General features: G+C 41.0%; 1 protein-coding gene across 3 annotated transcripts in view; it reads left to right on the forward strand.

Annotated features, from left to right (window-relative positions):
- zcchc7 (zinc finger, CCHC domain containing 7) overlaps positions 1–11,384 on the forward strand; it is a 40,398-nt gene extending 29,014 nt beyond the window's left edge. For all 3 annotated transcript variants that reach the window (XM_077605691.1, XM_077605692.1, XM_077605693.1), the window contains 7 exons: positions 1,260–1,312; positions 1,400–1,537; positions 1,634–1,804; positions 3,933–3,968; positions 10,013–10,108; positions 10,541–10,661; positions 10,746–11,384. In XM_077605691.1, the coding sequence (XP_077461817.1) occupies positions 1,260–1,312; positions 1,400–1,537; positions 1,634–1,804; positions 3,933–3,968; positions 10,013–10,108; positions 10,541–10,661; positions 10,746–11,329 (1,199 nt within the window). In that variant the 3' untranslated portion in view covers positions 11,330–11,384. The remainder of the gene's footprint in view (positions 1–1,259; positions 1,313–1,399; positions 1,538–1,633; positions 1,805–3,932; positions 3,969–10,012; positions 10,109–10,540; positions 10,662–10,745) is intronic.
- The last annotated feature ends 1,069 nt before the right edge of the window (positions 11,385–12,453 follow it).

Consider the following 12,453-nt stretch of genomic DNA (forward strand, 5'->3'; position numbering starts at 1 on the left):
ATGTTTGTGTGTGATGGGAAGGTCACGGTGGAAAAAAGTGCCAGCCAAATAGCAGCTATTTTAATTTGTTTGACAAGGATGGAAGCTGATAACCCCCTTCTGCTACCGCTCATCGGGACACAGGCCCAAAGCAAAGAAGCGAGGCTGAGCATAAGCACGATAAGGGCTTGAATACAGGGAGTCAGAGAAAGAAAGAGGGAGAGAAGAGTGTAATATTTGATTTTGGCTCAAGGCTTTATGTTTGTCCAAAGGCTAACGACTGTCAAGCAGCTAATCGCGGTGCAGGATGCACGGTTGTGTCTGCATGTGTCTATGGAAGCATGCGAGCCCGTGGCGGGTCATTGCCACCAGCACATAATTAATGCCAAGAACATGTGTCTGTGTCTGTTTCCGTTACAATTTCTGGATGTCAGTTAGTGTTTTGTCCCCCTTAGGAGAATATGCTGATCTCCCCGGAGGCGCTGTTAGCGTCTCTCGTACAGATGTGCCGAGCTGCCAGTGCCGCTTTCTGTGTGCACCCGTGTGTGCGCACCCTACTCTTATGGGAAACTAAGCGCACGCCTCGGGCGTTTAAGGTCTTCATGTTTCTCTATTACTTATTTTGAGTGTTGCAAAATCACTCTATTTCTACAGTGTATTGAATTAAATCTCTTATGGTACAGTATTGGTGCACAGCATAAGGAATGCACTATGAATATTGCAAAAAGATAAAGGAATTCTACTCACTCCGGTTCAAATACCAAGATTGAGACTCAGTAAAACTTTCCCCATCATTCGGGTGGTGTTTCTCTACAAGTGTGTGTGTTCAAATATCCAATCTGAATCAAGTGGCGATGCCCGTAGAAGCGCTGGGAGCCAACAGATCACCTTCAAAAATGTTTTATATTTATATCAATGCTACTTTTGGAGCAAAGAAGACTAACTTGTGTAAGGCAGTCACCATTTGGATGAGAGTCACAGGGATTTTCGATGCTGACCGACTTTATTTATAAGTGCTGGAGGAGTAATTCCATGCTGGGATAAGTAATTCTGAGCATTCTGCTTATAAACAACTGTTTTATAATATTAAATTATTAAAGGTAAAAAAACATTTGTAACCACATTTACCGGAAAATACAGTATTATTGTTGGTCATGTTTATTTTTTGTGTTGTGGTTGTTACTTTTGTAGCCTGACATTTTAACATCTTGTAAACTCTGTCTGTTGTCTTGGTAAACATTTTATAAACGTTTTGGGGACAATGTTTTCTCTCTTTCCAGATGTCAAAGGAGATAAGGGTAAAAGCTGGGTGATTTTAGATAAGGACAGGGAGGTATGAAGAAAGAATTAATCTCTTAAGAGTTTACGTGTGTAGCAACTGTATGTTTATAATATACTGCATTTACTGTTTGTGTTTCAGGCTCAAATCTTCAACAGGGATAACCCAGCCAGAAATGTCAGATCGCGTTTTTCCAACCGATATTACACGGACAAGAATGTTCATTGCCGAAACTGCGATAAGATCGGACATCTTTCCAAAAATTGCCCTGAACCCACAGTCAGTTGTACTTCTTTTGGTCTCACAAAAATACAGATATTTACATTTGAGAACATCTGCTATGTCTATGCATATGCTATGTCTGTGACTCTGCAGAAGTTGCCTGTTTGCATCTTTTGTGCTGAATCCAGTCACACGACCAGTGGGTGTCCTTATAAGCACTGCAACAACTGTGGCCTTCCAGGTCACCTGTATAATTCCTGCACCGAAAGAAAATACTATTCCAAACAGTGCAATCGCTGTGGATTGAAGGGCCACTTGTCTGATGTGAGTACAGCTTTCTTTTTTTTTTGGAACAAAACAACAGAAGCAACAGTTAAATTACTTACTGAGCATCTAGACTCTGAAAACAGTGAGATGAAGGGATGTGACAGGAAAATATATACACAAAAATATATTTACACATTACATATTAATAGTTGGACCTGCATTTCTACCAAACCATGCTCCCACATTCTGATTCCTCTTTCCTGTACATAATTATTGTTGGGGTTAACCATTAATTCATTTCCAATTTAACTATAGAAAAACACTTAAGAGGGGCCTGATGTCCATTTGTAGAGGTTTGTACCACTGGCATGGTCAGACGATTTTAAACACCCTCGTTTTTTGGGTCACGTAATGAAGCAGGATCCTGTGCATACAGGGATCAAATTACATACGATGAGCCAAAAGGGCTAACTCAACATTAAGACATGACATGGCATAAATTAGATACATCGTTAATCACAACAACTCATACAATAATACATATATTGCATGTACAGTTAGTGGCACAGAATAGAAAAAGGTTGTCCATTTATGCCAGTCATGTATTCGGTTTTCAATGTTCCATTCTAGTCGCAGTGTCACTCAATATGGCATTTTACCATAAAGTCAAAAAACTACATAACACATCAATCAAATATTTTGCCATCTGTTGGCTAGTGTCCCCAAACTTACTCTCAGAGTAATAATGACTGAAAGGGGGTCAGCCCACGCTGCTGTTCACATTAATTGATACACTTGAGTAATTACAGCTTAGTTATGTCTCCGCTATGCTAAATATACGGGCCGCGTGTGTGTTTGTGTGTGTGTATGAGTTGGCTTCCACTGAAGGCTGAATCTAATGACCGTCAATGACAATTATCCTGCCGCAACATCCATTACCATGACCACTGGCAGTATGGTGGCCATAGAGCTACAAAACCCTGCGCGTATGTAACCAGCCCATGTGTCTCGATGTGCCTCGCTTTCTTTTTTGCACTCCGTCAGTCAGTCATGTACTGTGGCCTGCGTAATGGATGAGTAACCAGGTGAACACCACAGGGAGTCCGGCCCAAGGACTACACCGGCCCCGCCTCTCTTTTTCAAGACACATTTTTTTACCTACTGTACTAGTACTGCAGGTTTTTGAATATTTTTTTCTGTGTGAAAGTTAGGTGGGAATTTTAATTGGTTTTCTTGGGTGGTAAAACTTTATTTGTGAACTTAAAGTATGTCTGTGCATGGCGTTGTGTGTGAGAGCGCATGCGTGCGTGTTTGTGGAGAAGCGAGAGTCAGGTCTCTGTCCCTTGGGTCTTTCTGTGTCTCTCATTAAAGACAGACGGTTGACGGAGCGCAAGTGTGTCGCTCGCCTCGCCTGTCGCCCTCGACAACAACACGCCACCCTGGCGGTCTGGGGGGAAAAACTAACGTGGGGTGTGTGTGTATGTGGGGAGTTGGGGGGTTCAAAGAACATTTGATGAGATGAAGAACTAGACAGCTGTAAAAATTCATATTTCCATTTGCCTTCATATTGAAGTAAAATGTTACGGGTTCAGGATCTAACCAAAATCTGCTTTCACTATGATGCCGTTAATCACAACAATAAACACGTGATGTAAAATGAATGTCTCTCTGCCTCAACACGGCATTCATTATCTTTGTTGAGCACTTTGGTCGTGGATTTAATGTCATGCAAGTAGTATTAATGTCAAGGTCGGTGAATCTACCTCTACACCTCACGTGTGATTCTTGCCAAAGTGTGTAAGTAGATAAATCTCATTGCCAGCGGCAACTGCAGCATTTTCAATTTACCAGTGGGAAGTGGCGGCATTTTACAGAGGATGTCGGAATGCAATGGGAACAGCGTGCCAAAGTCCCGAAGATAATTCTTTAACCACACCAGCACAGAGTGAATCGACAAGGCCGATAGTCAGTTGCTTGTAGCAGAGATGTGCCTGAGTAACCAGGGAGACATTTTTATGGAGGGCAATGACACCATGACCTCTCCTCATCAGAACTAAACATTTAATACCACTTACGGCTGCGCGATCTGTCCCCCAAAAAGATCACCACCTGACATTTTTTTCTCTTGGGTTTTTTCTGTGTTTGTGAAATTTTAACTATCTACCTTTCCCCCTCCCTTATACAGGATTGTCCCGAGATCTGGAGGCAGTACCATATTTCGGTGAGTGAACTATAACAGCACACACAATTTTCAGACTGAGTTTGAAATGCCACCGTTATCACTGCTAACTAACCTTGGTTCCAAAAATTTGCAAGAACCTATTTGAAATCTCCTACATGGTGGGTAAGCATTTTGAACTAAATACCTCAAAGTTAAAACCATACTTGTTGGATTGATATTCCTGTAGCTATGTTTGGCGCTGACATAATACTACATATTGTGGAAAGGGCCGAGTCATGCTTTGGCCTTACTCAATGTAGTGGAGGGACGGTGTCAATAGTTTCAAATGGCCCAACTATTAATGTCATGATAAAAACACAAATTTGGAAAAGTCTGCTAAAATGTTTAGAATTGATTTGGGGTTAGTAAGAGGCACTTTAAAATGGATGTGATCGGTTAATTCTGAATCTGAAGCTACGTCGCCAACCGTAGGCGTTGGTGAAATCACATTATTTCAATGAATTGTTAACTCTATAGTTCAAAATAATATTGAAAAAAAAAGTTTAGAAAGTTCTTATCAAATTTTCGTATGATGAAATCAGAAAAACTTGCAGTTGTATGAAGGAAGTTGTGTGGACTTTTTTAACCACTGTAATTCTGCCTGCATCGCAAGCCTTTGGCTTAGTCTTCATTTATTTGTTCGTCCCACTTGGATAAAAATCCACCCGAAAAGGGTTTCTATTCAGTGGTTTCTCTGTTTTTCTCCATTAATAGCACTCTGGTTCATTTTTAAAATGATAATCAGATTTTGCTATGTACTGAACTTCAGTTTTAGAAATCTATCTATATCTCTTGCTTCAATTCCTTATGTTGAAGGCTGTTACAGCCCCCTAGTGGAACCATGTTATTTTTTTCTATTATTCAAGGAATGGCATTTACACTGGATATGATTCAAACGTAGCATAAATATAAGAGCCAAGTACTGACTACATAAATGAGAGAATTTGCTTTTCATGTGACTCGAACAAGCGGGCATTTGTCATTCTTAGTTTGAAGGTGTAACAGTTAAAGACGCAATGCCAACAGGGAATAATTCATATTTGCCTAGGTGTGGGTCTAAGGATCTGAAATGGACTACTTTTTGGAGCTGTGTCTTTGTGTGTGTGTGTACGGAAGTGAGGGCGTGATATAGACCTCAGCCTAAGAGAAAAGAGCAGCTTGTTTGTCAATTAAAAGATGTGATAAAGCATGAAATGTGCTGCCAACGCCACACGGGACAAACGAGTGAGAAAGAGGCAAGAAGAGTGGTGTGTATTTGCATACATCTTGCTGTGCACAATGTGTGTACATGTGTGCGTGCTCAGGGAGGTCTGTCACTCTCCTCTATGGAGATTAATTAGCATGGGCTGTCTCACGAAAAGGCTGCATCATTAGTAGCACAGAGATTGGGAACGCAAAGTTCCTGGGGAGACCCATCTGAAAAAGACAGAAATCAGTCTATATGTTCAAATTAGCGTGTTAGCGTGAGACGTCTTTTGCTCTAGTGCACTTTCATTTGGCACCACAAATGAGAGGGAGGGCTATCTCACAAAATGATGCCACCGTTTATGCGTGTGTGTGTTTGTACGGTTTTGTGTTTTAACGGGTGGTGGAGTATGACCCAAGTCTAATTGAAGTATTTAAGCCGTTTAAGCATTGGGAACAGAAGGTCGTTACACATCCAAACTGGCATGGGGTTTCAGTGATGGCTACGTAAACAAAACAAAACCACTCACGCCCGCCCGCACACACTCCCATTCTGCATGCATACTCGGGGCCTCCTTCTGTTTAAGACAGCCTCATTTTATTCATGATGCCGCTTACGACCCTGAACTCCCCAATGTGAGGAGGTGTGTGTGTGTGTGTGCGCTTTGGGAGATGTGACTCTGTCACCTTCCGCTGGGCGCAGCCAGGTGTGAAAAGGCATTCTGTCAGACCTCCCTGCAATGTGTGTGTGTGTGTCTTTGGGTGTGTGTACGCACGTGCGCTATTTTTGTTGATCTTCCTCACTATGTGTGGTGTCTGAGTGCACCTGGCCCTAAACTAACAAACTCCTCCAAGCCACACAGTGTTGACCACAAAGCCCTGGGGTACTTGCTGCGAACATTTATTGTGAGATTCTCATTTCCACACACACACTCTAAAATGTTTTCAGTAGCAATTGGGGAAGGCTTTTGTCTTGGATAGATTTGAAAAACCTTCTATGGAAAAAAAATATGTAGGCCAGTAGTTAGTTTGCTTTTTCCCTTTTTTAGTGGTGTTTGTTTTTTTGTTTTTACCATGGCAAAATCTCAACAATTGAACATTTTTATGAGTAATGTGCCACTATCACAGCAACTCGAAATCAAAATTAGGCGATCTGTATTTGAAAGGTGAGACCTAAATGTGGAAAACATTTTGTACTTTTTTTGGTGGTGATTATTTATTTCAGAGAAAATGAATTGAATGTCATGATCTTACATTTAATTTAAAGGCTTTTTGTGTAATTCAGTTCAATAGTAATTCAATTTGAAATTACTATTTCAGTTGTCAGTCAATTATCAATTGTTAAAATCGTACATTTTCAATTGATGTCATTCAAATTCATGATTAAATATTTTAAATATGTTAAGTATATAAACTAATTAATTTAACTGTTCACATTTAGCAGTCCAAAAGTAAATCATTCAGATTCAGGTTTTCACGGCACAGCCTTTTTTGATGTGGTGAGACTCATGTGCATCCTGCCAAATAATAATAGGTTAAAAAAAAGTAATGTTTTAATTTTTTTTAAAACTCTTGCCGTCTGCAAATGCTGCAAGTTGAAGACTGTAAAAGTGTGCACGTTTGTGCATTTTTTTTTACTCCAGTAGTTCCAGCGTGCTATCCTACAGCATGGTTTTCGAGCGTCATCCAGTGGTCAGTATTAGTAATGCACGCTAACGCAAGGAAAAAAAACGCATTAAATTTTTTCAATTGATTACGCTGGGTGCGTTCATTAAATCTTAAGCATTTTCAAATTCTTTATTTAATACATATGTTTTCAAATGCAGAATTTTGTTCGGTTCTTGTTAAATGAAATGATTCAAAGAATATTCCTCTTATGTTTTGTTTGTATATACAAGCGCGTGCACACACACCCAACCATAACTTCCTTTAAAATCAAGTTTTGGTAAAATATGTATGCGTCCAGGCTCCTTTACTTGTTTTTCTTTGGTACAGGTATTTTTCCCCCGTGCACTTCTTGGATGTACAGTACATGGCAGACGCACATGTGTCAAAAAAGGTGCCATGTTATCAGAAGTCTTGCAGGCTTTGCAGGTCTTTGTGCCTTTCCGCTTAGCTGGGTGGTTTCGATTTTCTTGCGTGGTTGGAAGTAAAGGTGTGCGTGTGAAGGCAGAGATGTAGAAAGAAGGCTCAACCTTCTGTGATTGAACTTCTAGTCAACATCAAAAATATGAAAGCATGATCAAAGATTTTGTTAAGAGTTTACAGCATTTGTGGGTTAAATGGGTTTTTTCTTCAAGACAGTTGATTTTTATTCTTTGTCTGTTGTTAAAATGCATATGCATACATAGGCCAAAGTCAACTAGCTCCCTATCTGAACAGCTCATCTTCTTCCTGCTGTCGTTGGTGTAGTTGAACCTCCAACCTATGATTGGAAACGTGCACTTTTTACCCACAGTAGGCGTGTTTTTGTTGTTAAGCTGCTGTTCTCCCTGATAAAATATATAGTATGTACACATGGACGTTCCCTCGGCACTAAGTAATATAAGCAGACCTCACTCACATGTTGCAATAACATATGCAAAATGGCACCGGTTCTCCCCAGCTCGCTTCTTCCCGCCCCCTTACGCACACAACAGATTCGGTTAGTGTGTGTGTGTGTGTGTGTTTTCTCCTTCCGATTGTCGTCTGTAACAGTCTAAGCTTTGTGTTGGTCGAAGGATTATCACGGCTTTGCCACCAGCAGCCAAGCAAGGACCTGAAGAGAGTGGAGCTTAAAAAGACAGAATGTTGTCGTGTCCAGACAACTATGGAACGCACTCTTTAGTGTATATGTGTGTTTGTGCATGCGCACGCGTACAGCACAGAAAGCACTTGTGTATGTATGCGTGTGTGCGAAGAGGCCACGGTTGGCTGGTTGGCTATGTCGACACAGCAAAGCCTTTAGGACCCTCTGGTTCAGCCTTCCATCCACGCCCAGCCTAAACTGTGTTGTGTTCTTTCTCTTCTTTTTACTGACCGGTTCAAGTACCGTAGCTCCTTATGTTATCTCAGAAGAAAGTGATCACATTGTTCTCGCCACCCTTGCACCCGGATTTAATCATTGAATCAAGTGGTGAGATGTTAAGGAAAACATCTGGTAGTTTATAGGTTTCAGGTAAAAGCTAAATTGTTGTGAGCAGGAGATGGTGTCATTTTTAATTATTTTTTTTATTTCTGAACACCATGAAAAACTGCATTCGATGGGATCCTGACACAAAACTCAACAATATTTGTATACTGATTTTTTTGGTTGGCGAAATTACTATGCAAGTGCTTAAAGGTGCTATAAAATACTGCAGCAAGTTACTTTAAAATGAGAGGAGACAATATTTTGGACACAAATTCATTGAAAAAGTGAAGATGAAGAGGCTTAAAGATGAAATGAAAACCTAATTAGACTTCTTAAGATGCGGTGGCCGTTCCCACAAAAAAATGTAGTCTAAGATTTTCTAACAGAAGATGGCACACCCACCCTGAGCTGCAGATTTTTGCGGTCTCCTAGTATGCTATCCATAGGCTTTGTATTCTCCTCTTTGCGGGAGACTGTTTTGCCATTCTGTGCACATGCACCAGCTAACGCAGTACGGGAAAGATAGAAAGGAACATCAATTCTGGTTGTGACATCACAACATCATGGTCCAATCACTGTCCCAGAAATTAATTTATTAGTTATTAGCAGGTTTGTACCACAACTAAGTATCACAGTGGTTTGGAAATTGCCACTCTCGAGGAGTTGGCTTTATTAACCTTGTCACTTGCTGCTTGCTATTTAAGAGTGTATTCGAATATACCGTTGGACTGATGCTTCTTCAACGCAACTTAATGTGGCACCAGTCAGAGCTGAAATCAGACAGGCCAGAAGAAAGAGAGGATCTGCTGTCAGCTATTTAGATGCCCCTGATAGAGGTGGGGTAGGGGCGGTGGGCTTTTCGATGTGTTGGATCCCAGTAGACTGAGATAATGCAGGCCAAGGTCAGAGTTGCAGCGACACAGGAAGACCTACAGCTAATTTACATGAACGATGAAAAGGCGGTGGACGTTGGGGGGCCGGGATGACGAGAGCTGTGATCTCTTTAGAGTGTACGTGTGTTCCATGTGTGGGTGTGTATGTGAGTGAGTGTGCAAGAGGTCTGTGATCTCCTGGCCTTTGTGATGGAGATGGGCCCGGCCGGTCTGACCCGATAATGACGCGACGCTCTAATAGCATTCATCCTTTCTACCGAAAAACTACTCAAGCGTTAAAAAGAGAGAGAGAGAAAGAGGGAGGGATGGAGGGAGGGCGGTTTTTGGCGAGCGCGAATCTCCTAACGTGAGCTAAGCTATGTTCAAGAAATGACAGGGGCCGCAAATGATTTTTGATCTCCGAATCATGGGGATTGTGGGGGCATCTTTAGTAGCTTGTGCACATGTTTATCTCTGTGTGTGTGTGTGTGAAAGAGACAGCATTAAATTCACTGCGTTTGAGACTCTGGTCTTGCCTCTCTATCAGTGTATATTTGCTGTGCTTACTAGAGCATGCCAGGCTTTCAGAGGCCTGGCCCCTCAGGAACGGCAACCCATGACATAAACGCACAAACTTATCAAACTGGGGTCATTACAGACATCTACCTTTCGCCACGGTAATCAGCGGTTTGTATCGGCCCCTGTATGCTAAATAAAGGCTGGTTTCAATAGCATGAGAATGATGGGAGAGAATTCTGTAAAAGACGCCGATCCTCGTATCCAGGAGTTTTATGCACATTCCCAATTTGAATCATTTTGAATCTTAATCCTTCTTGAAAGAGTAGTTTTTCAATTGTGTCTCTCACCGTCCTTAGACAAAGACCGGTCCGCCTTTAAAGCAGCATAAGTTCGACAATGGTCGAACGCCTGCCTACTGCTACAACTGCTCCAAAGAGGGACACTTTGGCCATGTAAGTAACACTACAATGTATGTCAAGTCTGTTTTTTTTTAACTGATTTTGCTTTGAAAATGCATCTCAACAGTAGTACTCAGATTGAACAAGTAAAAGGACTCACGTTAGTTAATATTTTTAAACATTACAAAAATCCAGACAATGTGCCCAAGGGGGGGATACATTATGGTTTTACAAACATACATTTCCTGTTAAACATCTTTGTTACTGGGAGCTGCAGTTTACAATAGTATAGATGTGGACTGCATTGTAGTCACTAAAAGTAGTCAGACATATATTGTCTAGTAAATGTATATATGATATTTATCCACAGTATCTCGTGACTGTAAAATTCATTGTGATCCTCAATGTGAATCTCAATCTTGTATAGTGGATAGGCTTTTTTGGTACCTGTGTTAACAACCAAAGCTCTTTTTGTGTGTGCCTCAGTGGTGCAACCAGCAGAGGATGTACCGGGGTTCATTTCTTGTTACTACGCCTTTCATCAACTACTATGACAACCCGGGAGACATCAAACGCAGAGAGACCAGGCTCAAGTTGAAAGTTAAAGGTTGGTCAAGTAGAATGCACGCACTCAGGCTCTTGAATAATGTTGTCAAATTAATACTGATACTTGTTTACCTCCCCTCCTCAGAACTGATAAAAAATGGCCTTCTATCCCAAAAGTGTCAATTTCCACTTCCTCAAGAACCTCCGCACAAGAAGCAAAAATTCAGTCATGGCAACAACGGACACGTATTTAACCAAACATTTGATAGGACTCCCAGCAGTCACCACAGCAAAAGAAGCCATAAGTTTTTCCCTCAGACAAATGATTCCATGGTCGCAAAAAGTAAGTTTAAAAAGCGTAAACAGGAGAGCGCAGGCAAACAGTGGAAGCCCAAGAGACCGGTGCCCAAAGAAAAGCCAGCTTCACAGAAACTCACGGTGGACGAAGCGCTGGATTTTCCCAGAGGTGGAGGAGGAATAGGAGAAAAAACAGAGAAGAAGAAGAAGAAGAAGAAAAAGGAAAAGATTAAGAATAGGATGAACAACAAAAGTTCCAAAGCAGGGCTCAATGATGGTGGTCTTTTGAGGCCAGCAGCTGGGAAGTCAAAGAAAGATAATCGTGAAAAGAAAAGGCATCTACATAAAAAAAAGGCCGCACAGATGTATCCAACAGATGAGAATCTGTTTAACATAAAGCAAAGAAGATCCAAGCGATTGCAGTCTGTATGAGGCTGTGTGTGTGTGTGTGTGTGTGTGTGTGTGTGCGCGCGTGTGTGTGGGTGTGGGTGTGTGCGTGCGTGCGTGCGTGCGTGCGTGTGTGCGTGTGTGTGCGTGTGTGTGCGTGTGTCAGGGCACAAGTAATTTTATGGTGATAACAGATTTTGTGTTCATGTTTCAATCTGTCGCAATTAAAATTGTCTAAACTAATTAGTTGTTGCTAATTATGTTTTCTTATTAATGCTTAGGTTGTTTAAAAATGTTTCCATAGTTTTATGCCTCAATTGGAAGACATTTGATATTTGTAGCTTTTGTTACTTTGGAATTGGAATCACTTTTTCTTTTTTTTCCTGTAGAATTGCATGTAGTAGTACCATTAGAGATCAGTCACAATCCCCCATAAGGCTCTTTTTGTCATGGTGAACAATTCATCATACACAAATTATATCCCATACAACAAGGAAAGTTACACATTTTGTTTTTTAAACCTTGTCTTGCCTTGGGGAGGTCCACTTAGCTTAACCCTAATAGAAAACTGAATTCATGTTCTAACGGCTGTAATTGCTGTCCGTGGCAATTATGTTATTACTTTGACTTTATTAACTGCAAATATTTAGTATGGAATTGGTGCTACTTAAAAAAATGTCATCATTGATTTCTTATTTATCTCAAAGCATAGTTGTGTATTAAATTGTTGTAATCACCTGTGTTTTATCTTTAGTTTGTCTTGACAAAAGTGCATTGTCAATCTTAATAGTTGTAACAAAGATTTATTAATTGCAGTGGGAGACCTGGGTTCAAACCCAGGTCAGTCCACCTGTGTGGAGCTTGCATGTTGTCTGTGTGGGTTTTCTCTGGGTACTCTGGTTTCCTCCCACATTCCAAAGACATGCACGGTAGGTTGATTGGACACTAAATTGCCCCGAGGAATGAGTGAGTGTGAATGGTTGTCTCTTTTTGCCCTGCAACTGTCTGGGTGTCAGCTGGGATAGGCTTCAGCACCCCCCGCGACCCTAGTGAGTATAAAGTGGTTCAGAAAATGAGATGAGATGAAGTGAAATTGAATCTACAGACAGCTACAATGTTGTTTGTGTTAATATTACTCTCATTCTATTAGTCGCTTTAGTTAAAAAAGG

The sequence above is a fragment of the Stigmatopora argus genome, chromosome 7, assembly GCF_051989625.1.
Source record: "Stigmatopora argus isolate UIUO_Sarg chromosome 7, RoL_Sarg_1.0, whole genome shotgun sequence".
Lineage (NCBI taxonomy): Eukaryota > Metazoa > Chordata > Actinopteri > Syngnathiformes > Syngnathidae > Stigmatopora > Stigmatopora argus.